Below are 27,731 nucleotides of genomic sequence, written 5' to 3'. Positions count from 1 at the left end.
TCAAACCGGCAAAGGTGGAGCCAAGCCTGCCAGTGAGAGAGCGAGGGGCGGGTTTTTTTTGACAGCAGGTTCGGCAGCTGCCTTTCCTGGGGTTTTACTGGAATTGGGGCGGCGTCTGCGGCTCAGTGTGGTTGGAGCCGGCGGAGGGGTTGGAGGCAGGGTGAGCGAAGGCCGAGATTATGGGGGTTAGGTAGGAGCGGCCCGGCCCCAGCAGCAGCCCGGCCGGCCGGCCTCCGCCGGCGGGGAGGGCAGGCGAGTGCTGCCGTGTGACGGGGGTCCGGGCGAGGCGGCGGAGCTGAGCCGGCCGGAGGATGGAGGACAAGAAGGAGGAGGGCGAGGCCGAGATCCAGGAGCATGGGCCCGAGCACTGGTTCAGCAAGTGGGAACGGCAATGCCTGGCCGAGGCCGAGCAGGAGGAGGCGCTGGCCCCGGAGCTGCAGGAGGAGGCGGCGGCCGCCGCGCAGCCCGAGCACAAACAGCAGAAGCTGTGGCACCTTTTCCAGAACTCGGCCACCGCCGTGGCGCAGCTCTACAAGGGTGAGCGGGGCAGGCTAGCGGGGCGCCCGGCGTGGGGTAGGCCGGGGCGGAGCAGGGTTACGAGGGGGAGGCTCTGCTGAGAAGTGAGGGAGGAACCCTGCGGGGGTGGGGGGACGGTTGGGTAGGCCCCAGGGGAAGCCGGAGGGAGGGGGTGTGTGGGGCCGCGGCTCCACATAGGGGCGGTGGGGTCTCCCCGGGCAGTGTGAGGAGCCGGGGCTCCGCACCCATCCATAGAGGCGGACGGGAAAACAAAATGGCGTGAGGTGGAGCCGCCGCCTCCGCCGCTACCCTGGAAATCACCTTTCCAGCCCCCCTGGGGGAGGGGACGACCCCGAGGAAACCCGCCGCCCTCTCCCCGCTCCGCGGCTTCTGCCTCCAGCCGTGTCTGGAGCCCCAGCCCCTCCCCAGAGATCACCCAAAATGGCGGGGGCGGAGGGGGGGGGCGGAAGGGATCGGCCCCGGGATGGCGGCGAGGGGGCCCTTTGGCGTGAGGGGAGGAGCAGGCTCCCGGCAGCGCTCAGCGACCGCCGGGGGGAGCGAGGGGCTGGGTCCCGCCGCCGAGACCCACCCCGGAGGCGGGGGGTGGGGTGTGAGGGAGCCCCTGGTGACCCGCAGAGCAGCCGAGGGGAGGAGAGCCGGGGACCGAGCCCTCCCGAAGGCGGCTCCTGCCGTCTAGCCCAGGGAAGAGGCACCAACAAAATGGCGAGCGCGGGGCCGGCCCCATTGTGCACTGGGTTCTGAGGGGAGGGGGCAGAGCAGGACAGGACGCTGCGCCGGCGGTCCAGGGCCACCATCGCCTATCTCGGTTCCGGGTAGCAGGCGCGGTCGGCCCAGCCACACCCCGGTCCCGGGCTGCCTCCGGGAGGCTGAACAAAATGGCGAAACCTAACATGGCCGTTCGGAGTTAGTGTCTCCAAAATAAACAGCGTGTGTGTCGTTCCATTCCTGCAGACCGGGTGTGCCAGCAGCCAGGGCTCTCCCTCTGGGTCCCCTTCCAGAATGCCGCCACCGCCGTCACCAACCTCTACAAAGGTAAGGGCCGGCCCGGGCACTATGCCTAACCTCCTCCCAAGTGCTGGCCTTACTCCTGAAATCCAAGCTGCTCCCTGAAGCTTGCAACTTTTCCTTAGCCAGTGTAGTTTGGCAGCAGCTAACTTTCTTCCGTGTTGGCTCATGTGAGTGACTAACTTAAGTTGTTCCACTCCTAGGCTCTTGCATAATGAAGCTCTTAACGTGTGCATGTCCTTCTGATAAGCTCCAGGAGAGGAGTGCAGACCATAGCATAGAATTTGACAGTGATACCTTTGTGTCACTTGTAGTTTTAAAATAAGTTGTTTGAAAGGCAGACTTCGTGCTCCAGATGCAAACTTGAGAGTTATTTTTTAGAAAGCATACCTTCTAAGGTTTAATGTCGGCCAGTGTTGAAATTTGGTTGTAGGACAGTGATGCTCGTTCTTTATTAAATCTCTTACGTGTATCAGTTAAATTCGTGCTGACATCTTTTAGTGACTACTTGAGGTGGCCAAAGGAAATGGGGGAAAGTTAACTTTCACTTATCTTGTAATATACAAACAGAACCTCCTGGACACTTATGATGCACAGAATGCACCTATGCACAAAAATGTAAAGTCATATTTAGCAATTTGATGACACTTAGATTTTTTACAAAGATAGGCTGAGTTTAACTATCTCTCTGTAGCCTCTGATTGGAAAAGGAACTTATAGGTCACTGTTGCAGAATGATCCTGATAGGAATAGAAATATTCATTGACTTTCCCAAATCAGCCCTCTGAACAATGCAAACTGTGGCATTGTGGCTCTCACTACCATTGTCCGTTGGTAATGGTGATTAGTCAAAGGCAGAGCTTTTAAAAAAGGAGAACCCTAAAATAAACTACTCTTTTGCTTGAGTTTGTATTTTTTGTACGATTTTGTTTAGCTGCATATCTATTTTTCTTCATGTCTGGAATTCTAAATGCAACCACATATATGCATGCTTTATCTTTGATTGTTAGCACTTGACTGATTTATCAGTCCATGGATTTGTTTTAAATGACTGAACTGAGTTTAGCAGTGTAGTATTTCTGATAACAGGTCAGGCTTCTCACCATGCAGTAATAAATGGGGAGGAAACAGTAGGTGTGTAACCATTACATTGGAGACTTGCTTCTCCTTTGTAAAAATGCATCTTTGTTTGTATCTACAGTAGACCATCCATGAAGAGTTAGTGGAATAGACATTGTAATCTCTGCTTTTATGTAGTTCTCCAAATGGAATGTGGAGTTGAAGGAATAGCCAGAAACACTAGTCCTAAGCTTTAACACTTAGTAGCTGTCAAGTCAATCAGCCATATTTCCTTGATGACAGTCAAACTACAACAGAGCTTCCACTTGCTCCTCTATCACTATGGGATAAATAGGAGCTGTTGTGTAAATCAAAGCTATGATCTGGCTAGAATATCTACTGCCTGTGTGCAAACTTTGATAAACTGGAATCTTATTGATTTGTGGCTCTTCAGAGCACGCCCCCTTTTTAGGAAGGACTGGATTCAGTTAAAGAATTTGATTTAAGGTTTGGCAAGAAAAAATTAAATTCATGGCATTGTTTGGCCATGATTATGTAACAATAACTTGAAAATATATTATCATGAAATTAAAATGATCTCTCACATGAATAAGATCATTTAAATTGATAGTCATTAAATTACACACCTTTTTGAGAACATTTACCTGTTTTTCTTCCAAGTAGCAGGGGAAATGATTATGAATATTTTTAGTCTTGTGTATTTCACTGACTTTGTCAAAAGTCAGTTTTACTGTTTTCTCTATCAAGTCTTACTTGCTGCAGCCATGTTTACACTATGTGTTCTGTAGTGCTATAGCATAGATGTTTACTTTGATGGAAGGGGTGTTTCCATCAACATTGATAATCAGTCTCCCTTCTTCCATCTACCTAGCTGCTCTATGTGGGGGATGAGGTTGGCTTAACTGCTGTGCTCAGGGGTGTGAATTTTTCAGAATTTGGAAAGTGTAGACCATGACTGTCTCTGAGACAGAGGGGGGGAAAAAAAATCAAAGTAGGTTTGTAAAATGATACGCATGGGCAACATGTTTCAGGTATTTAAAACTACTGACTCTTTAATGAACTACATTAAATTGCCTACATTTCTAGGGGACAGACTCCCTCTGAATAAAGCTATGCACAAGAAGAGCTAGCAGGGTAGAATGTTAAACACAGATGTAGAACTAAAAAGTTCTAAACATTGTTGCTTTTTAAAACTTGGTTCATTATGGTTACTATCAAAGGTGTGGAAGACAGTGTGCTTCATACGAAGCTACAGAAAAGTCATCAAAGGAAAATTGTATGATAAATCAAGCATCTCAAACTGCCTACATCAGGAACATCTGTTAAATATACTTAAAGACATTTTTTACTTGGTAACAGACTACTGGCTTTTTTTTTAATTTCCTGACAGATCTGGCCCTAATGAGATCTGAATAAACAATAAAACTGTGTTTCATGTATATTCAGTTCTCCTTCACACCTCAGTTCATCTGCATATAATTTTCACTTTTAAACTTGATTCAGCTCTTATCATTTAATCACTCTTCTTACAATATTGTCCAATCAGTTGCAGCACTAGGCATGAAGTATATTTTAAATTTTTTAGATCTACTGACAAAATGTCCATCTAAACAAAGAAAATGGGCTGTTGCTCACTAACTGTCCTCCAGATCCTACTTGGTTTGTCCTGAAAATGGTTTGGCTGCTTGTTCAGAGGGGACACAACTTTTCAGTACCATTCCAGAAAGTGTGCTAGAGACCTGTTGGAATGTGATGTCTAGAAATCTTATTGGCCATAGCTTCACTGGGAAAAAGGGATGTGTTCATTAGAATATTAAATCTTACATTAGACAAGTCAGTTTTAGTTTTAACACAAGTTTAGTTATTTGTTGTCTTAGCTGATGGAGCTGAACCTTAAGGGGAGTGTAGGATTGACCTAGATCAGCTGTGTGTTAAAACTATAATTACCTGGTCTATACTATATTGATATATTAAAACAGCTTTTTTTCCTAATGAAGGCAAGGCATGTCCCATCTATACTAGCAGCCAAATGCCTTCAGCACCATATGACTGGAGATAGTGGTCAGCCCATTGTTCATGTATCTCAGCAACCGACCACTTTTCATAGAGTAGATGGCACTTAACCTTGATGGCTTTATGTGGACTCTGTTCTGTTGTCTTACTTTTCTGTGTTGAAGGTGATCCTGGCAAGCAATTAAAGGAACACTGTCAGTTTGAAAACTAGTTTAGAGTTCTTATTAGCTTCCATAAGTAGATCTGCATCAGAGTCCTTCCACCAGCTTTTGTAATCTCATATTTTCCTAGTCTCCAAAAATGTTACTTTAGCTGTGTGATAAAATAAACATAAATATTGTGGTTTTGACTGGGCAGAATACCATAAACTGAAAGGAAGTTATTTGTTTCTCTTACTATAATCTTTTTGATGTTCCTTTTAACAGTGTGAATTGAGCATCCTTTTTGAATAGTAGCTATTAGACTTGAACATCAATATGGAGGAGGAATCTTTCATAGGCTTACCACTTCAAATATTTTTATCGTAAAGGATGTGAAATTGTGTATTTGTGTTATATCTACACTTTATACACTAAACACATCCAAACTGCTTCTAGTTAAAGCTTTGGGGCATGGTATTTGACAAATATGTTTTGAAGTGCTGCTAATTTTTAAACTCTGGTGGCTAAAGCATTCCTACTTGTTGTGGTCAGAATAAACACCAGTATTTTGGGGTGTTCTTTTTTTTTTTTTTTTACACAAATTGAGTAATAGTGCCTTGTAAACAAATCTTAAATGATTGTTCTACTGACCTTGATTCTCAAATATGATATGGCAATTTTGCATATTATGTGTAAAAACTAGTTTGGAAGCTGGTTTGCAGGTAAATCATGTATAACGCTGTTTCAGTGAGAAACCTCTATTAATAGAATAAACAAGTGTGAAGGAGCTATTGACATGGTTTAGGCATAGAACTCTTTGTTCATTAGTGTTTCCCCAGTCAGGGAAAAACACCAGAGCTTCAGAAACACTCATTTAAGGAGCATTGCCAAGTTCTTAAATGTATTTTCTCTGAAAGATTAAGTAAAGGAAATTGGAGTGGACTTTCCAACATTAAGCTCTATGTCTTCATTATGGAGCAAGAGCAAACATGGTGTCTTGTTCATGTGCTGAAATCACTGTTGCCAAAGCACTGAGAAGAAACTGCTGTGGCAGAAAAAGTAGAATGAACACAATGAGTACAGAACATTGTATATCCTATGTAAAATGTGACTATGATTTCAGTAACATACTGATGTAGTTCTTAGACTAATTAGCCAAAGGTGTTAGAAACGTCTTTAAAGTGGATCAAATGATCTGAAAGGATCTACTAGAAAATAACAAAATGAAATGCACAGGGTGACAACTCATGTCGGTATCCAGAATGAAATTCAACTTCGTAGGAGATCTAATACCTGAGGGAGAGCCAGCCTCAGATTTTGTGCACTAAACTTGTACTGGGCTTTGCAACTAGAAGGTGTGAAAGGCTTTTACAAAATATACCTTAATGGATTATGAAATACATGAATGTAATAAGTCTGGGAATAATTCAAGATGTCCCATGTTGGACAATTTGCAAAAAATGAAACTTGGAACATTGCTGAAATACTAGTACATGGCTGCCTTGAATTCAGGGGATGCTTTCTAAAGAAATCGCACCTCTGAAAATTGTTTACCTAGAGCAGAAGGACAAGAGGTTTTGTGTGATAGCACTTGGTGTTTAGCTTGTTCTCTAGTTTGTGTGGATATTCTTGCACACAGTGGAAGAGAATAACTTTAAAAGGGAGCATAAAAAGCCAAAACTAATTAGGGGGACTTGCTCAAATGTAATACCAGAAATTACTCTTAAATTTATTTAAATTGACTTTAGGTTTGATAATCTCTTCAAAGGTTCCACTGTTAAGTACTGATTTAACTGAAACACCATAGATAATGCTTTAGTTTTAAACTAGTTCAATTTAAACACAACTCTGACTCTTTACATCAAAACTTGAGTATAATCAGTCCTCACTTATTTGTAGCAAGTACTTCTGATGGCATCATAAACACCAATTTGGGATTGGGAACTGCAGTGTTGGGTCCTATGCAAACATAGAAGAGAGACCATCCCTGCTTAGCAGTTTAATATGTATAGGATATAAATTGTCTTCTGTGAAGGCAACTTTTAAGCTTGTGTATACCAATGTTTGTCCTGATTGTATCTCTTGAAGATGTTAAAGAAGTGTGGCTCTGAACCTCAACATGAGGAGGGAACTGGGGTGGGTTGTGGTCTCTTGCAATCTCATTCTTGTCAAATCAGACACATGGTAACCCTTATGAATGAACAAGCTACAGACTAATTATTCTGTTTTAGATGCAACACTTAAGAACATTCTTTGTCTTTTTTTCAGAAAGCGTGGATGCCCATCAACGAAGCTTTGATGTAGGAATTCAAATTGGCTATCAGCGTCGCAATAAGGATGTGTTAGCTTGGGTTAAAAAACGCAGAAGAACTATTCGTAGAGAAGATTTGATCAGCTTCCTATGTGGAAAAGTTCCTCCTCCACGAAACTCTAGAGCTCCCCCAAGACTGACTGTAGTATCCCCTAACCGAGCTACTTCAACAGAAACTAGCTCATCTGTAGAGACTGATTTGCAGCCCTTCCGTGAAGCCATAGCTCTGCATGGTAACAGTAATCTTTTTCAATATTGCTTTTTAAAAGATGGGTGGGAATCCTTAATGAGGAGCATACCTTTCTGTTAAGCTGTGGGGTTTATTTTGAGGCTCCCTTCACTACAGCATAACCAGAGAGGAAGTGTAGCTAGCATCCTTGAATAAAGGCACTTGCTCTGGAGCAGTTATGTGTTACTAACATGTTAGTTAATTGCTAAGAAGTGGTGCAATTGTTAAATTCTAAGTGCAGGCAAAAGTTTTTCTGCATTAAGGAGCAAAGCATTTTCTGAAGTTGGTATCTTGTGCAGCAGTAGTCTCCTAAAGTGAGTTTAGGATGCACTTGTAGCCACCCTCTTTCAGCAAAATGATTTCATGTTTAAGAAAAAGGACTTAAAAAACCAAACATACCGTTCATCTACTGATCAGTGCCAGTACTGATGATGAGGTGCTGTCTATCTTCAGAACCAGTTTCTGGAACATGCTGTTGAAAAGCCATACTTAGTTCTGGAAAGGACAGTCTTTTTATAAAAGCATTGATCCTACCCATTGGTGGAAGAGTGGATGGCATCTTTCATGTTTAGTTTTTGATATCTCTGAAACCTGGATTTCACCAGTCACAGGAAAACAGTTTTGTTTTCTCCTCTGTGCTTTGGGGGAGCCTGTTGTCTTACCCCTACTGTCCCTTTGCCTTTTTCCTAGGAAGAAAGAGCTCTTGATTGGCCTACGCTCCCTCTTATCTGTTCCTTTAGTAATGCCTTTCCACTTTGCTTAGTCAGTTTCCCAATTTCTCTGGTATATTTAGTATCCTGACTGGTCAGGAATGGGCCAAGTGATTGCATTTCTTCTTGAGTGGATCAATCAAACTTTGATCAGCTTTTCATTGCTCTGCACTACTAGTGAAGTCATCTTTCAAACCATGCTCATAGGAGAATATTCCTTATAGGAAAAGCTGTCATGCTTTTAGAAAAGCCATTACTAGTACTGCAGAGCTGCCATTTTTATTTCTAGGAGCTCTCATTAAGATAATGTGATTCGGGGTGTACATCTGAGGAATAGTTCTGACTGTCTGAAAGCGTGATGTATTAGCTTTAGAGAAATTGATTCAGGCACAGAATATAGTGTTTGAACTTTTTTATTTAGCCATAATGTCTTGATATGGCTCCCAAACCCTAGGAGCTAGTTTCTTTTTTCCCCAGCCCTTACTGGGGATCAGTTTACAACATTTCTCCTAGGTAGCTTTAATTTAACAAAGATCCATATTCTAATACTTATAAACCTAAGTTGATGGTTACTTACTTTTTATTGCTGACTGTTAAGTGCTTTTGTCTTTTACCATTTTTTTAAAAAAATAACTGTTTTTTTTTTTTTAATTCAGTGGATACTTTATAGACTCATCTCTCACTTCATCCTTTCAGAGTAAAACAATCCCAGCATCTCAAGTGTCATGACTTCTCTACTCAAAATATCCTAAACCTTTTCCATTCTTTGGGTTATCTAAAAATTTTGATGTGAACACAAATGAGCAGACTCCTTAAACTATAAAATGATGGGCCGACCCAGCCCAGAAGTAAATTACAAAATGAGTTTATTAGGGAAAAAAACCTTAATTCAACTGTCCTATGAGACTGAATAAATTAAAACTTGAGTTAGGGAGATAGAAGCAGGACCAGGTGGAGGATGTGCATGGAAATAAATAATAGGTTGCTGGCATCTTCAGTTGAGGAAATAATTTGAGTGCAGTCCTATCACACTACAGACTTTGTTATAAACTTAAAGAATTTCAATAGCAAAGCCACAGCCAAGATAAGAAGATACAGAATGTTTGGTTTGGTCTCTCTGGTTCCGCATAACTCCCCCTCCTTTTGAGAGTCCCTTTTTGATCTGTGTGGGGGCCTCTTGGCATTCTCTCTTAACCTTCAAGTATTTGTGGAGAAGTGGCTTAGCTTGAACCATTTTGGTCCCATTTTTTCCCCCCTTACAGCTTCAATTAAACAAAACCAACATTCTCGTATAGTAAACCCGCCAATAATTGAGTCACTATTCATATTCATAAGTTACAGGGCAACTGGAGATGAGGGCGGCAGTCTGATTCTGGTGGTGACTACATCATGTAGGTGCCTGAATTCTTTCAGATGCCTGCTAGGTGCAATTCTTTAGGATATATGCAGACAGACTTAATAACCACTAGGCAAAAAATAGTTACATTGCTTTTGGAGCAAGTAGTAATATCTGTTAATCATTAAAAGGGAATTCTGTGCAAAAAAAATTAAATTCTGCACACTATTTTTTAAAATTTGCATATTTTATTTGTCAAAATAACACAATATTATTCCACCATTTTCAATTATTTGCTGACTAGTATTTTGAAATAAATTACCAAAATAGTTGATAATGGTATGATTTATATTGTTACTGTTGTTTTGCCATATAAAATTATGTAGAATTTTAAATTTTTTAATTTTTTTGGTGCAGAAATCCCTAGAGTACCAGGGTTCTGTATGGTGCAATTTGAGTGCAAGCAGCTTGGTGAGGGGTCGGGGTGCAGGGTGGATCTGGATGCACAGGGACTTGTTGGGGAGTTCTGGGTGCAGGGGGAATGGGGCTCTGCAGGGGAGTCTGCGTGGTTAGGGCTCAGTGGGGCTGGGAGGGGTATCTAAGTGTAAGGGGAGAATGGGGCTTGGTGGGGTCAGTGGGGTGGGGATATGGATGGGGGGGCTCCCGGTGCAGGGGGAGGCTTCATTTGGGGAGATAGGGGTTCTGGATACGTCAAAGAATGAGGCTTGATGGAGGGTTTTGGTATAGGGGGCTGGGGGGGGTCCAGATGCATGGGGGTTGTGTGGACAGGGGGAGCAGCTCCATGTACAGTGACCCCTCACCCTATGGCTGAGGAGTGATGGGGCCAGGAAGTGGGAGAAGGCAGTCAGTGTATTGGGAGCTGCTTCCGCTGTCCACCCAACCCTCATGTATATGAACCTCCCCGCACCCCATCAAGCCTCACCACCTGCACCCAAAACCCCTTCCAAGTCATGCCCTCCCCCCCACGCCCCACATACATGCGGGGTTCAGAGCTTCCTGCAGGCCAACTAGGGGAAGCTTCTGAGGTTGATCTGACCCAGCCGGGCTGCTCTGTGCAGGGGAGAGGGAATTCCATCTCTGTTATCTTACTCCCCACGCTCCCTCCCTACCCCCGCTCAAAGCTGTGACTGATGTCCCTGGCGGGGCTGGATACCCTCAGTCATCCTCTCCTCCCACCTGACCCGACCCCAGGGTGACTTACCTCTCCCCTGGTTGCCCAGATAGACACTGCCGAGGAGGGGTGAGTGAGCACTGGTGCAACTTCTCTTTGTTTCCCCACAGAATCAATTTTTCTGCAGAAAAGCAAAGAGAATCTGCAGAGTGACATATTTCTGCATGTGTACAGCAGTGCAGGAGTAAATAATTTAGATACCGTATGAAAAAGTTCATCAAGTTCCTGTCTAGCTGCCTCCACTCTTCAATTGTACTATAATATCTAGAAATGTCCTTCTACTTCTTTACTTGGCATACAGCTCTACAAGTCAATCACCCACTGGATTAGTTCCTCCTGATCACATTTTCTCTCTTCCTCAGACAGTCTATCTTACACTATTCATCTGGTGACTAGGTTAATGTTTACCTAATCTTTTTAAAATGACTGCATTCCTCCTGTCTGAAATCATTAGACAAAATTCAAGAATCTGTCACTTTCTATATCATCCCCCTTACCAATCTTTAGACCAGGGGACCTCAACCTTTTTGTGACCAGTAGCACATTGATATTTTCAGAAGAGTGGTGGGCACCAACAATTTTTCAAGGCTTATTTTGTATTTGTATATTAAATAATACGGAACACATCATATTTAATATTACATAATATATGAATCCAGAGAGAGGCCGTGAGGACAGAGCACATCAGCGCCCGCTGCCCTGGTGTACTCTGTCCCCAGCAGGCGCGGGACCCCAGCTTCTCTCCCTTGCTGGGCACTAGGTGGGCCCCGCACATGCTGGGACAGGGCCAGCTCTAGGTTTTTTTGCTGCCCCAAGCAAAAAAAAAAATTGGCTGCCCGCTACCCCAGCCTTGGGCTCTCTCCCACATGCACCCAAAGGCACATGGAAGGTATAGGGACTAACCCTCAAACCTTGTACCCGGAAAGGGATGGGGATCTAGTAAAGAGGGTTCAGGCAGAGGAGCAGGTGTGGGGGTACTTGAGGGCTCTACAGTGGCAGAGAAGTGGGGTGTGATGTACTTGCAGAGGCGGGTGGAGGAGGAGAAGGGTTATCAGGAGGGTTGTGGGAGAAGAGGGGGAGGGGGAGGTCTGGGAGGAGAGGGCTAGGGGAGGGTACAAGGGGAGAGGTGCAGGTGAAGGGAGAGTATAAGGGGAAGGGGTTCGGCAAAGGAGCGATGGGGGGAGGTACAAGTGAAGAGGCTGCAAGCAGGATGGGGGATGCAAGGGGTGAGAGGGGCAGGCGCTGACAGCTGCTTCCGCAGCTCCATGCAGGCAGAGCCGAGAGGATGGCCACTGACTCCCAGGTGCCAGAGCCGCGGGGATCCCTCCGGTGGGGCAGTATCCCCCACTGCCCCGCTCAGAGTCGGGCTCTGCCTCTTCCCACCTCTGGCACTGTGGGGGCCTGAGGCAAGCAGTGTGGGGCTGAGGTGGGGGAGGTGCACGGCACGCTGGGTCTAGGGACAGGAGGGAGCCGTTATCCTTGCTATGTGATACATCTATAAGTTATCTCTGTGTTTAGAATCTGTTGAGAGGGAGAAGCTATGTTAACAAAGGAATAGGGAGGTATTCAAAGTGTTTGAGTAATTGCTATTGGAATCGGTTTAGTGCTTTCTTTTCTCAACTTCCAAAAAACATACATTCTGTAGTCTGGGAAAGTGAACAGGTCTACACAAAATGTGTAGGGAAGAGAGAAGGTTCAGGTACCTGCAGGGAGACTATCACTCCAAAATTGCACACTGTTTAACTTCACATGTGTTGTAAAGACCTGATCTCTCTTCTCTCCCCAACTCTACTAACTTAATATGGGAGATATGACAGGGCTCTTAGATTTCTTAGCTGGCAATCTTGTGGACTTTACCTGGAGGTTAGGCCTTTGTTGAGTAGGAAACAGTACCAGATCTCTGAAAGTGAAGCAGCTCTCACTTAGGTCTTGTCTTCACTACTGGGGTAAGTCAGCCTATGTTACGCTACTCCAGCTACATGAATAATGTAGCTGGAGTCGACGTAGCTTAGGTCAACTTACCTCGCTATCTTCACTGCTGCATCGACAGGAGGTTTTCTCCAGTCGATTTACTTTACTCTTCTCTGGGAGCTAGAGTACGAGACTTGATTGGAGAGCGACTGATGTCGATTTTAGCAGGTTTTCGCTAGAACCACTAAATCAACACCTGCTGCATTGATTGCAGCAGTGTTGATCTCCCTAGTACTGAAGACAAACCCCTAATCTTTATATAGTTTCTATAAAACAATTCAGTGTCTTATTAGAAGTGAAAGAATATCAAGTTAGGTATTGTACAATGCTAAAATAAGGTAAAACTACAGGCCATCATCTCTATGAAACCTTGTTTATGTATTTGAATTGTATTAGTTACTGTAAATTTTCCTTCCAGAAAACCTTTGTGTTTTGTGTAGGCAAGATTCTCTGATTTAACATAAAATAAAAAATTCTGGAGTCAGAGAACGTACCATCATGAACCAATTAACTCTGTGATTTGTTCCCAAATCCTCGCCTTGAGCATCAGTACACGTCTATTCATACAGGTAACCTTTCGAAAACTACATTAATCCAAAGGTAGTCAAACACTGCCACAAAAACAAATGTGATGTTGCAGGTTGTTACCTGCTTAAGCTCCCTCTCTATGGAATGGCTTAGCTGCTTGAACTGTTGGGAGTATATTTTAACTATTTGACATAAACTGATGTCCAGATTGACTTTTCCTGAAGCATGAGAACTGTAAATTAAGCTTTGGTTTCTGCATTGTGGGGTTTATGGGAATCTGTGTGGTGCATATGGATGATAGGTCCATCAATGGCTATTAGCCAGGCTGGGCAGGGATGGTGTCCCTAGCCTCTGTTTGCCACAAGCTGGGAATGGGCGACTGAGAATGGACCACTTGATTACCTGTTCTGTACATTCCCTGTGAAGCACCTGGAATTGGCCACTATTGGAAGACAGGATATTGGGCTAGATGGACCTTTGGTCTGACCCTGTATGGCTGTTCTTATGAGACATTGCTTTATGGTGAAACTATTTTAAAATTTATTGGATCCTGTTGCAGGACTTCCTTTGCAACAAATTTAAAGCTTCAGGAAAACTGTAGGGCCAGATTTTCAAAACTTATATGTGTGCTTTCTCTAATTACACATGCATGCTTCCAAAACTTTGCTTTTTGGATGTGTATTCCAGTTTTCAATTGAAACTGTCAAGCCACTGTTAGAACACTTGTTCCGTAAAGAAACTGAGTCATGATTTCCAGAAGTAGAAATTCACTTGGTTTTCCCCTTGTTTCCTGAACTACTAATCTCCTGTGAAAGACAAGGAACACTCAGATTTCCTCAGAGGATCTCTACAGTAATGTTAGTGGACTGGGTACCCACCATTATGATCATGCAATCAATGTTCCTGTAATAACTAAGGCTAGTGTATATGGTGGAAAGTGTTAGGAAAGTGTATATTGTAACATGGTATAGCATATCATCTTTACACACTTAAGTCTTCCTTTGTTCTCCTTTCAATTCCTTTTGCTCTCCTCCACGTGGCTCCTTGGTCTTCATGTGTGCTCCCTCATCCCCAGCCACACACTTCCACTTTCCTCTCTCAATCTAGAACCAATGGTATGGTGGTGGGAACTATACAAAACCCCAAAATAAATAGTGACTGATTCCTCTGGTAGCAGTTCCTAGTAGGGGCAGCTAGACTGGCTTTTTATTTCTGGCCGCTTCTGCAAGCATCCATGTGCTCTGTAATGAAGACCCTGGAAAAAATAGAAGCAGCTGGAGGAGAGTACCCAGCAGCTAGTGACCTACCAGTGCATGCTCCCTAGACCAGTTTTAGAACCATTTAATTAATCACAACTCCCTCAGCATAATGTACTTCTCTTAAAGGAGTTTAATGCATGATCACTGTTTTTCCCCCCCAAATGAGTAGGAATGGCATGCTTGCCATGCTGTCTTACCCTGTGCCATAGGATCTCTGTTGCAGCTCTGCTTTTTTCTGATCTATTAGAATAGTAAAGTAGCACTCTGGGCTATGAGGGATCAGCCCGTGACACTGGAGTTTTCTGATGAGTAACACTACGTCTCAAAAAATTCATTTTCAAGCCACTTCAGTTGTAATGCTGCTCTGATTGGTAAATGCATGGTCAGTGTGTACTGTGTTCCAAAGTTTTAGCAGTCTCTGCTACTCCATTCTGAATGTACTTCATCAAAAGGACAGTAACTCTGGGTCTGTCAGTGATTGGGATTCTTTCACCTCTATTCTGGAACAAGTGCTGTGACCCTCAGAGTCATGGGAGTGAAGGATGTAGGGAAACACTGATAAAGTGGATTAAATTCATGGATGTCACTCCTCCAAAAACTTGCTGACAATGATTTAATTGCTTTAGCCCTAATACTACCAAAGCAAAACGAACCTGGTTACTTGATAATTTAACCTAGTCACCACGTCATCCCCAACCACATTCTCCATCATTTGAAAAGGTTACTCTGGCTTCATTCTCTAGTATATAAGAAAGATATGTGACTTTCCCTGCTAGAGATGCCAGCCTTCCATCTTTTACTTTTGTATTTTGAGAGGGAGTAGTTTACTACAAATATCAATAGCAAATAGTGCTTGCTTAAAGGTAAGGTATATGCAAGTGCGTGGGTTGAAAGAGAAGAGCAGAGCTTATGTTCTTATGACTACAGCACACATTAAATTGACCATACTGGGTCAGACCAAAGGTATCCTGTCTTCCGACAGTGACCACATGCCAAGTGCCGCAGAGGGAATGAACAGAACAGGTAATCATCAAGTGGTCCATCCCCTGTCACTCATTCCCAGCTTCTGGCAAACAGAGGCTAAGGACACCATACCTGCACATCCTGGGTAATAGCCATTGATGGACCTATCCTCCGTGAACTTATCTAGTTCGTTTTTGAACCCTGTTACCGTCTTGGCCTTCACAGCATCCTCTGGCAAGTAATTCCATAGATTGACTGTGTTTTGTGTGAAGAAATATTTCCTTTTTGTTTGTTTTTAAACCTGCCACCTATTAATTTCATTTGGTGACCCTTAGTTCTTGTATTATGTAATATGTGTTATTTACTTTCTCCACACCAGTCATTGTTTTATAGACTAATGTCGGTACCGGGCAAATTAGTTGAAACAATAGTTAAGAATAAAATTCAGATACATAGGAAAAACATAAACTGTTGAGCAGTAGTCAATGTGCTTTCTGTAAAGGGAAATCATGTTTTACTAATCTATTAGAGTTCTTTGAAGGGGTCAACAAATTTGGACAAGGGGGATCCAGTGGACATAGTGTACTTAGATTTCCAGAAAGCCTTTGACAAGGTCCCCCACCAAAGGCACTTACGTAAATTAAGCTGTCATGGGTTAAAAGGGCAGGTCCTTTCATGGATTGAGAACTGGTTAAAAGACAGGGAGCAAAGAGTAGGAATTAATGGTCAGCTCTCAGATTGGAGAGGGGTAACTAGTGGTGTTCCCCAAGGGTCAGTCCTTGGACCAATCCTATTCAACTTATTCATAAATGATCTGGAAAAAGGGGTAAACAGTGAGGTGGCAAAGTTTGCAGATAATACTAAACTGCTTAAGATAGTTAAGACCAAAGCAGACTATGAAGAACTTCAAAAAGATCCCCCAAAACTAAGTGATTTGGGCAACAAAATGGCGAATGAAATTTAATGTGGATAAATGTAAAGTAATGCACATTGGGGGGAAAAAAATAACCCCAACTATACATACAATATGACAGGGGCTAATTTAGCTACAACGAGTCAGGAAAAAGATCTTGGAGCCATCGTGGATAGTTTTCTGAAGATGTCCACGCAGTGCGCGGAGGCGGTCAAAAAAGCAAACAGGATGTTAGGATTCATTAAAAAGGGGATAGAGAATAAGACTGAGAATATACTAAATCAGTGGTACTCCCACATCTCGAATACTGCGTACAGATGTGGTCTCCTCACCTCAAAAAAGGTATACTGGCACTAGAAAAGGTTCAGAAAAGGGCAACTAAAATGATTAGGGCTTTGGAGAGGGTCCCATATGAGGAAAGATTAAAGAGTCTAGGACTCTTCAGCTTGGAAAAGCGGAGACTAAGAGGGGATATGATGAGTGATGTGGAGGAAGTGGATAAGGAAAAGTTATTTACTTATTCCCATAATACAAGAACTAGGGGTCACCAAAAGAGATTTAATAGGCAGCAGGTTTAAAACCGATAAAAGGAAGTTCTTCACGCAACGCACAGTCAACTTGTGGAACTTCTTGCCTGAGGAGGTTGTGAAGGCTAGGACTAGAACAGCGTTTAAAAGAGAACTGGATAAATTCATGGAGGTTAAGTCCATAAATGGCTATTAGCCAGGATGGGTAAGGAATGGTGTTCTTAGCCTCTGTTTGTCAGAGGATGGAGATGGATGGCAGGAAAGAGATCACTTAATCATTGCCTGTTAAGTTCACTCCCTCTGGGGCACCTGGCATTGGCCACTGTCGGCTGACAGGATACTGGGCTAGATGGACCTTTGGTCTGACCTGGTAAGGCCGTTCTTATGTCATATCCCCCTTTAATCTCTTTTCCAAGCTATAAAGTCCCATCTTATTCATCTCTTCTCATATGGCAGCCATTCCATAATCCTAATAATTTTTGTTTCCCTTTTCTGAACCTTTTCCAATTTCAGTATATCTTTTTTGACATGGGGTGACTATATCGGCATGCAATATTCAAGATGTGGGTGTAGCTTGGATTTATAGAAAGGCAATATGATATTGATTGTTGTCTTATCTATCCCTTTCTTAGTGATTCCCAATATTTTGTTTGCTTTTTTGACTGCCGCTGCACATGAGTGGATGTTTTCAGAGAACTATCCACAATAATGCCAAGATCTTTCTTGAGAGGTAACAGCTAATTTAGACCCCATCATTTTATATGTATGGTTGGGATTATGTTTTCAAATGTGCATTACTTTGCATTTATCAACATTGAATTTCATCTGCCACTTTGTTGCACAGTCACCCAGTTTTGTAGCTCTTTCCAGATCCTTTTGTAGCTCTTCACAGTCTGCTTGGGACTTTAACGGTCTTGACTAGTTTTGCCACCTTACTGTTTATCCCTTTTCCCAGATCACTTATGAATATGTTGAACAGGATTGGTCTCAGTACAGACCCCTGAGGAACACCACCATTTACCTCTCTCCATTCTAAAAACTGACCATTTATTCCTACCCTTTGTTTCCTATGTTTTAACCAGTTACCAGTCCATGAGAGTACCTTCCTCTTGTCCCATGACAAGTTACTTTGCTAAAGAGCCTTTGGTGAGGAACCTTGTCAAAGGCTTTTGGAAAATCTAAGTACACTATATATCCACTGGATCCCCCTTATCTACGTGCTTGTTGACACCCTCAAAGAATTCTAGTAGATTGGTAAGGCATGGTTTCCCTTTACAAAAAAATGTTGACTCTTCCCCAACAGATTATGAACATCTATGTGTCTGACAGTTTTGTTCTTTACTGTAGTTTCAGTCAGTTTGCCCGGTACTGAATAAGATGTGTGAAGTAGAGAGTATTTACTATTGGTATGTCACTTCTGTATTAACATGGGTTGCTATAACTTTATAGAGCATGAAACTTTATTTTTGCATTTGGTGTCATGGAGTGCATTGTGGAGAGTGGCCATAAATAGGTGGCTATATGTAGCAATAGACATTTAATGAATCCTGTTTTTCCACAGTACACTTCAGATAATGATTCCTTGTGTCTCCACTTAATTTTTTTTTTTTAATGGACATTTAATTTCAACAAATCAAAATTTCTCTGGAACTTGGATAAATTATCCAGAAGACTTCAGTAATTGCTACTTAAACTAAATCCTCTTCCTATTTTGCTGATTATTTCTTCCCTTCAACTACAGTGATTCTCACACTGGTCCAGAGACTTTACTGGTTGTCATCTGCATTCGAGATACAAGTTAATATTTCCCAGTGGACCGCTTCTACTTCCAAAATGAATCTTTTTTGTGAACTTCATGAAAGATGAGGAACCATTATTCTACTGCATAGCACTGAGTTCCTTCATGAAACATGTCCTCTCTAGTTAACCATTCCAGGCTCTTGTTTAGTTTGCTAATGTGTACGGTTTTAATGTTTTGTACCTGAAATTATTTTTAACAGCCATCAAATTTTAATGTACTGCAACTTCCACTAATACTTTAGATGGTTTTTCATGCTTAATATATGCATCTTTAATATTAGACTCTAAAAAAGCTCTTGATTGTACTTGCACTTGAAATACTAGTGTTGCTTTCTTGTCTTCACTGGAAGACTTTGGCAGCAGTTGGAGAATCTGAATAGTGATGTCATGCATTATAACTTAACCCTAGAACTCTTCCTCTTCTTTCACTCCTAAATTGAGGGGAAGGGTATGCTGAATTTCAGTATAAAGTGATACAGCTGCTGCTACTCAATCTCAAGCCTTTCAGTAAAGAGAAGGAAGTCCCAGCTTAATATTTCAAATGCAAAAGCAAGCAGAAGTTTTCCAAAATGCAGTCTTGATGCAGCATAAAGAAGCAATGAAGATGAACACATTTTCTTGCTTTACTCTTTTATTAGTTTCTCTATTATGTGCACTACAATTGTTTATGTAATCATGCTTCATATGCACCGATACTTAAAATGCAGTTCTTGTGCTGAACAGTGATTGGCCAGCACTGATCATGTAATGAAAGGTCCCCTCCAGTGTAACACACCGCTTGTATAAAGGTTGTGTGAATGTCCTACCTTGTGTGGCTGAAATATCATAGTTACCTGCACAGACACTAAAAAAGTTGTTAGCTTATTCCTTACTCTAGAACTTGAAATAGTGAAATGTCTTATACTCCTTACTAATAATGTTCTCTCCTTCTCACTACTGCTGTCTAGTATCTGTTCCTGTTAATTTAATCACTTAAGCCATTTAGTTGCTTGGGTAGTGTTCTAGTAGGAGCACACTGAAAACTAGAGCCTGATGCAATGCACAGTAAGGAAGATATAACTTAAGTTTATCGGAATGATTTCTTCACACAAGGATTGTCTTATCTGAACTGTGGGTCATTGCCCTACAACAGTTTTTTAATTTGTGGACCCATAAAAATATTTTGAATAGAGGTGCAGATCCTTTTGGAAATCTTGGATATAGTCTACGGACCCAGGTTGAAAACTACTGTTCTGTGGTAAGCTTTCGCAGGCCCCTTAGACATGGTCTGAGAACCCACATTTGAAAACCACTGCCCTACAATGTCTTGTTTCTTGTTGAGTTTAAAGTCTTGTTCTGTTAATAAAACTGACATCCTCCTTCAAACATTCAGCTGCTATGTAACTTACCCTACAATGCATCTGTTTAAACCTTCTATATTTGAATTTGGTAACATGGCTTTAAATTGTGGTACAACAGTCACTAGAACAGTAGTTTATGAGAGAACAATGAGCTGTGTTTACCCTGAGTAAAAGGATTAAATTGTGTATAATGCTAGTCTCTGTTAACTGAGGAAAAAATTAGTAATGAGTGCTCTATTAAAGCTTTCTTAAAATCTCATTATTACAAAATACACTACAGTTTGCATATTTGATATGAAGTAGTGCACGTTAAAGTACAGTAAATAAAGTACATGTTGTGATACGTTATCGTTGCTCTCCAGTGTGCTCTTTCTATTTGTAGAAGTTAATAATTCAAAATGGGGTCTTTGTGAATTAGCAGGCCTGTATGTAATCTCATTTTAATATCTTTCTGTATGTGTCCTGGTTATTGCATGGGCATTTAAATGTACCATGATGCAAATTTATCTAAATCTCTTGAGGGTAAGTAAGGTCGATGTTCAATATCACTTCAGGCACTACTATAACCCTTCGCAATCTTTATTTTTCTTCAGGTATAACAAAGGCACATTTTAATTCTGGGCTAGGTATCTGTCTTCAAAAATCAGAACACTTTTATCCCAGTGTTAATTGTCACTTGGACAGACCTCTTTCAAAAAGGTAGCACGTGACAATGGTGTCTGAAATTAAACCTCAATCTCGTCCTTACAGAAATACCAAGTTAAAAGAAGCTTCAGTTCTGGACCTTGAGCTCACTAACCTAGATCTGTATGGTCAACTTACAATCTATTTGAGGTATTATGTCTGCCTGGTTCTTTGAGAATTTGACTTTAAAAAAAAAAGTTTGCCTAGTGTTGCTGCAAGCAGCCATACAGACTACCTGGAAATCTGACAAATACATTTAAAATAAACTTTAATTTAGTTGAATTTGAAACATTTGATCTTTTTCAGGAACCTTTGGGTACTCTATACCAGAGATAACACTACTAAAAATTTTTCCATTCATCATTTTGTATTTTAGCTTGTACATCTTACAATTCTGAATCCACATGGTACAAATTAAGAACTTCACAAGAAACTTGCTCTGATACTTATCAGTCATACAGTCAGTATTGTGACTATTTAACCAACTTAACTAATAGTGCAGGCTCTATACATTCCTGGGGAAATTCTGCGCAATGCAGAATTTTGCGGACATTAACATGTGAAGAATTTCCTTTCTCCTGCAGAAATGGGCAGCAGTGCTGGCCGCCAGCAGAGCCCAGCTCTCACATAGAAGATGCTGCTGAGGGGACTGAAGGGAGCTAGAGGGTTCTTAGCAGCTGCAGTTCCCTGTATGCTATGAGGGAAAGAGTGGGTGCAGGATATTCCACACAAGCATGGGAAAAAGCATTAGGCTGTTTCTCCCTCTGGATCCCTGGGTTTGGGGGGGAGGGGTGAAGGAGGCAGGTGTCTGGATGAAGGGGGCACAGCTGGGCTCTGGGAGGGAGTGCAGGTATCTGGGCAAGGAGGGGGCCCACGGCTGGTCTCTGAGAGGAGAGGGGCCAGGTCTCTGGGTTCCAAGGGGGAGGAAGTGCAGGCCCTGTGGCTGGTCTCTAGGAGGGGATGGGCATGGATATCTGGGCAAGGGGGCCCCCCCCATGGCTGAGCTCTGAGGGGGAAGGGCTGTGGGTATCTGGGCCCTGGAGGGGAGTAGGGGAGGCTATCTGGGCCAGGGCTCTAGGGGGGGAAAGGATGTTCGGGACTATTGGCCAAGGGATGTGGGGCCATGGCTAGACTCTGGGAGGGAGGGGTTCTGGGTATGTGGCCCCCCCAGCTGGGCTCTGGTAGGGGGAAGGTGGCAGAGAAACAGAAACTGGGTTGTCATAGGGGTTTCTTGAATGCTCTACTCCTGGGGAATTTTTGTATTGTTAGACATACTTGCTGACAGATATTTTGAAATGAATTACCAAAATAATTAAAACTGGTATGATTATGTTGTGTTATTTTGAGAAATGTGCAGAATTTTAAAATATGTGCAGAATTTTTAATTTTTTGGCGTGGAATGCCCTCATGAGTCGCTCTCTAGTAATCTGCAAAAATAGCAAATTTATGGCAGCATGCAGGTTGTAAATTCATAGGTAGGAAAAGCATCACTATCCCACTTGTTGCCCTGCAGTCCTTGTTAGTAATACTATGTGATTCTCAAAGATTTGTTGTTTAACTTTGGCTGTAGTTATAGGAATATTAAAACAAATCTTTTGTGTTAAATATATCTTCAAAATCTAAAGACATCTCTTCTGCAAAATAGCTGTTCCAGTGATGTTGTGAATTGAAGCATTATTTAATAGTTACATTTTGGTAGTGCCCAGAGGACCACTATTGGGATGTCTTGGATTTTTATCTTGCATTAGAAATGTGTTTGGGAAACACTTACTAGTGCTCTTAAACACAAACTTCCACTAAGAATATGTCAGAATTGTTAAGCTGTTCTTACAACCTGCTCTGTGAGGAGCCCCATTGACTTCATTGCTGGTTTGTGGTCATAGGGCTCAGCTTGCAGTATTTAAGCCCTTGTTCAGCATTAATGTACAAGAGGTCAGTTATGCTGCTGTTATGTTTCTACTCTCACCACCACACTCCACCTCTTGTGTGCAGTCTCCCTGTCTTTATCCTCTCAAAAGGGGTTTCTGGCAACTAGAAATGGACTCCAAAGTGCTGACTTGTTCTTTTCCTTTCTGATGTATCACCTTATTTTAATGTTGCTTTTACTGATTGTTCGCTCTTTTGTTATGGGGAAAAGCAGGAACAGTGATGCTGGCACATAATCTAGCAATTTAGTTTTTAACTCTAAATGCACTTCAGTCTAGCTTTCAATAGCATGAACATCCATGGAGTCTGTCCATGAGTCTCTCTGCACTTAGAGTACTTCATTTGCTGTTTGTCCTGTATTTTCCTTTTTAATGAGAACTTTTGTTAAGCTGGTGGTCTTGCAATATAGGCCTGTGAAAACAATCCCTGTAGGAAGCTTAAATAAGAATGAACTTTTAAAGCTTTTCTAAAGTTCATTTAAAAAAAATTAATGAACCTTGCACACTTGAATCTTAATTTATTCAACAAAATTTAATTTTCTTTGAAATGTATTTGTCAGATTTCCAGGTAGTTTGTGTGGGCTGCTTGCAGCAACACTAGGCAGACTTTTTTTTTTTTAAGTCAAATTCCCAAAGAACCTAGGCAGATATAATACCTCAAATAGATGTAAGTTGACAATACTGATCTAGGTTATATATTCAAGATCCTATATTGAACTCTTTATAACAAGTGGATGTGACTTTCAATAGTTGCTTCTTTACTCTTCCTCTTGCTAGAAGTGATGTGTGTTGACAATCTGGTTCTGCTGGCTGCTTTCCTTTCTGGTTGCATTGTTTTGTGCTCTTCCAGTATACCTGAGTAAGCTCTTCTATGTGATATTGATTGATTGTATTTTGTTCTCTAGTTCACAGCTTCCATTTGTTTAGCAATCAGTATAGTGAATATACTCCTCTCCAGGTGCTCTTGAAATAAGGTGTCATGAATCTGAGCACTTGCTTCTTAACTTGCAATTATCAGGACAATGAGCTTGTAGGGAAAGAATTGGTAGATTCATATGTTCTGTGGAAACACAAGGTATATAAGAGCTGATCATGCATTAGAACACTCTGCTTTTGCCGAATTCTTACACTGCAGTAATATGTCCTAGTGTGCTTATGTAACAGAGAACGTTGTTGAATATTGCTGTAATTATCAGGAACAATCACAAATATTTCAGTGGGAAAATAGTGTTAATTCAGATACTGAAAATGGAAAAGTTCTAATGATCACAATCTAGAAATGGTCCACAAATCTCATATCCAAAATGCTGTCACAGGTACCTTGCCCATCTATAAAATGTTTGTATAACTTTATTCAGACATCTCAACCAAGTTAAACAACTTTAGTGGTATCTTCTGGCACTTCCGAGAATAAGCAACTTTAAAGTAAAAACTTTATTTTTGAAACCTTGTTCAGTTTAGTTGCTGTATAAATGCTGTCTTGTTTGTCATATCAACTCAATTCCTAACAAATGAAAATGTAGCTTTGTTTCGGACTCGTACTAATAATTCTGGGAGTTAGAGGAAGTCAGATCAAAATCAGATGCCCTAGAAACTCACTACTAGGGCAGTTAAAGTACTTAGATAGTAAGAAGAGTTCATTTTTAAATTGATTACTGCTGAAATTGAAAGTACACATTTCAGGATAGGTTGTCTATACACTCAGAAATCTGGATTTGGGTGAAGCAGGTTTTTTTCCTCACTAGTAATTGATGCATATTATGAGATTGTAAGCAGCTAATTTCATATGCATTGTATAGAAAGCAACTGTTGTAACTGCATGCTGAGAAGGGGCTGACTTTCAGTGCCTACACAGGCATATATATATATGCAAGTGGTAATGGAATGTTATCTGACCTATGACTTTTCTAGCATATTACAGAAACTTCAGTGCAGTTCCTTATAATGCGCAGGAAACTAGCTCATCTTCTGTCTTGCTTTATTGCCTTTTTAAAATATTTTCTTTTTTTTTCTAGGTCTTAGTGGTGCAATGGCTAGTATAAGCGTTCGCTCAAGTACCCCAGGCTCTCCCACTCACGTAAGCAGTGGTTCCAATGCTAGTCGTAGGAGAAATGGACTCCATGATGTTGATTTGAACACTTTCATATCAGAAGAAATGGCACTCCACTTGGACAATGGTGGAACTAGAAAGCGTACCTCAGCCCAGTGTGGCGATGTCATTACAGACTCACCAACTCATAAACGCAACCGAATGATCTAAACTGCAAGAATTTCAAACCCACCATGCTGCTTGAAAGCCACTTGATCCTCAGAGTACTATTGAAAAGGAAACATGAGGCCATCTTCCCATATTCACTGTTTAAAACAAGTGAATTCAATAATTGCCATAAGGAAGTTTTAGGTATTACAGTAGATGCCTCTTGTAACTACGGCTTTCTTAAACTATATTCTTAGCAGAGGACATCAGATATTGTGTAGTAGTTAGCAAGATCATCATAGGCAAACATGTATCCGTTCCAAGGCTAAAAGTGACCTTACTTGTATTCTTAAAGGGAAAGGAAATATCAGATGTTTTATTTGGTTATAGAATGCTTTTGTCCTTATTTCCTGCTGTGTTGAGTATTTGCTTCAACAGTATTGCCAGTTTGACTGAAATCATCTAAAATATGACTTGGCATCTTTGTCAAATCTGCAGGCTTCCATTTTCGCAGCACTGTATAAGGCACCTAGTTTCTATATAGTAACAGTGTGCAAGTTATAAATATTGGACTGTGCCCTTAGTTTTAAAAGCAGTTGATGATTCTGGTGATTGTGTGATAATGTAAAGAGGTGCTATGATGGTCATGCAATTAATACTTAATATTGAATCAATACAAGGATCTTTATTGGATTCACTTTGTGTGTTTTAGTGCTCTGAAGTAGCAGTATTAAACTTTTTCCCCAATTAACGTCATAGGGTTTTACATTTTCAGTTTAAGAACATATATGTACTTACTGGTATTATCTTTGTAATCATAAACAGTGCAAACTGCACCAGTGCTGATCTAAATTTAGAGAAAAATGTCCCGTAAATGGAGAATAGGCTTTTTTGTTCAGTATTAGTGAAGGGTAGGTATTGTGTACAACCGTATCCCATTTTACATTTTGTGTGAAGTAATTGCCCATGTTGGGGAGGGGTGGGAGGTGAGGGAATGGGGAACAGTTGGAAAAGGGTTGTGTTCTGTCTGCTGACGAGCAAGATTTCTGGTCACATATGGAAACTGCTTGGAGTGACTAGCTTGTGTGTGACATCATCATCTTTAGGGTGAAGTGACATGCAGGTTTTGCCAAGTGCTAAGACAATAACTTAACTTCTAGTTTTAATTCTGAAGAAAAGATCTTTCTTTTCAGTAAATGTAAAATAACATTGGATGGCTTTCAAAGATGAAACCTGCTTTCTCACAATGTCTTTAACTGAATATCCTGATGAATACGTAAAGTTGAAAACTGGCTACACAGTTTAAGTTTAAATCCAAAAAGTCAGATGTGGATCAAAGATGCTCACTCTGCAAATCAGTACTGTTAAGTGCAGACACTTCAAAAACTCTGTACTTAAAGGAGAACAATTTCTAAGTTAAAACAGTTTTTTTACATTTAGAAATATCTGATCTTGATTTCCTCTTTTTGGCAAAGAACTTTTGTTCAAAAGCTTCTGCTTATGAGGAGGGCTAAAATAGGGAGGGGTAAGAAGATGAAGAGCTGCTAACTTGAGGGGGAGGAAGGAATGTTTGAACTGGAGGCCCCATCCATACTGTAATAGAAAACAGGCATGCTTTAAGCTTGCCTTACATTCACTTGCAGCTAAACAGAGGTCTAACATATGGATGGAGCCAAGCTATGCTAGAACCACCATACTGAAAATTCTATTCTAGTTTTCTTTCTAAGTTAGATCATGATTTTGAACTCTGTTCTAATATATCTTGGCCACAAGTGAGTGTATGCTTAAGCAATTTAAGGTAAGTTTACATTCTACTAGCCAACCTCTGATTCAGCGTTCTCCTGCCTGATCAGCTGGGGCAGGGTTACAGCTATTTTAATTTCTTATAAGTCCTCTAGCATAGAAGTTCTCCATCAAAGGCAGGGCGAAGTCCGGGATACATCATGTTGCATTTTTCAAAAATTTTGGAGGCCATCTTTATATATTCTAAGAGGAATGATTTTGTTTTTAATTTGTATATAAATCAACAGGTTCAGGAGTTTTTCAGCAGTTCCATAGTACTGTGCTAAAAGTTTGCAGTTCATGGAACCATTTAAGAATCTTAAAAAATAAAAAAACAAAAAAATCTGTTTGCAGTCTAACGGCAAACCATGTAAAAAAGCTGCCAGTGTATGTACAATTAAGTTACTACTGTTGACCTAAAGCCATAGGGCTTTGTGTGATATTTATAATTTTTATAAAGTATAGAACTAATTTCAATTCTATGAGACTTTGCATTTTAAACCAAGATTGACTTGTAAAATGGGATTGTAAGACAGTAGAAAAGGGGTTAAAGCAACTTTAATTCAGCAAAATGGCCTACTTGTAGGATATAAGCAGAGGTATTTCTTACCTGTGAAATAGAAACAGCAGGTGGGTGTCATGATCAGCCTTGAATAGACAAATGTGCCACTCAATGATGAAAACATTCTGAAGCCCCCTTCCACTTATTAGTTGAACTAATTCATAATTGTGCAATTAAACCAATTTAGGATATCTTTGTTTCCTTAGATCTTTGATGCTGAACATTGGGATTTCTTGATGTGAGACAGTTACTTCATGTAGTAGTACTAATGTTGAAGCTCCACACATACTCTGGAAAGTACTGGGTTAAATGTGACTTACGCTTAAATCTATTCAAATATGACTACACATGGAGCCTGATCTGTTTTAATTTTTTTTTCCAAGTGGAATAATAAATGCCTCTGTTTAAGTTAATGCTTTGAAGCTTTGCATTCAGTTTAGTACCATTTAAACTAAATTCGTCAAGCTTTTTTGATTTGTGCCATTTTTTTGGTAAGAGAAAGCAGGCTTTAATACTAACTGGTTGCATTAATATTTTTTTGCTAGTAACTTAAATATTTGACTTATTTTTACCATCTTCCATTGGTATTTCATTTAGCCCCAAATGTTACTTGTTCTTTAAGTGTTAACCCCACCCAAAAATGACCTAAAATGCATGTATTCACCTGATAAACAGAAGGAGCGCAGATTGTTTCTTTAAAAAAATAAACAAATATTCAATTCCAGTA

At 41.2% G+C, this 27,731-nt stretch overlaps 1 protein-coding gene across 2 annotated transcripts; it reads left to right on the top strand.

Moving 5' to 3' along the window:
• Positions 1-60: 60 nt before the first annotated feature.
• Positions 61-27,731, top strand: HAPSTR1 (HUWE1 associated protein modifying stress responses). 2 transcript variants are annotated; one of them, XM_050966481.1, is made up of 4 exons: positions 61-537; positions 1,489-1,569; positions 7,044-7,319; positions 18,456-20,202. In XM_050966481.1, the coding sequence occupies exons 1-4, from the start codon at positions 312-314 to the stop codon at positions 18,578-18,580; spliced, it is 708 nt and encodes a 235-aa protein (XP_050822438.1). In that variant the 5' UTR covers positions 61-311; the 3' UTR covers positions 18,581-20,202. The 2 variants fall into 2 exon arrangements, with proteins under 2 accessions (XP_050822438.1, XP_050822437.1); XM_050966480.1 differs by lacking the exon at positions 18,456-20,202 and adding an exon at positions 24,479-27,731 and having other exon boundaries at positions 69-537.

The sequence above is a fragment of the Gopherus flavomarginatus genome, chromosome 9 (assembly GCF_025201925.1).
Source record: "Gopherus flavomarginatus isolate rGopFla2 chromosome 9, rGopFla2.mat.asm, whole genome shotgun sequence".
NCBI classification, from domain to species: Eukaryota; Metazoa; Chordata; order Testudines; family Testudinidae; genus Gopherus; species Gopherus flavomarginatus.
This window is presented reverse-complemented; position numbering and strand designations above follow the sequence as displayed.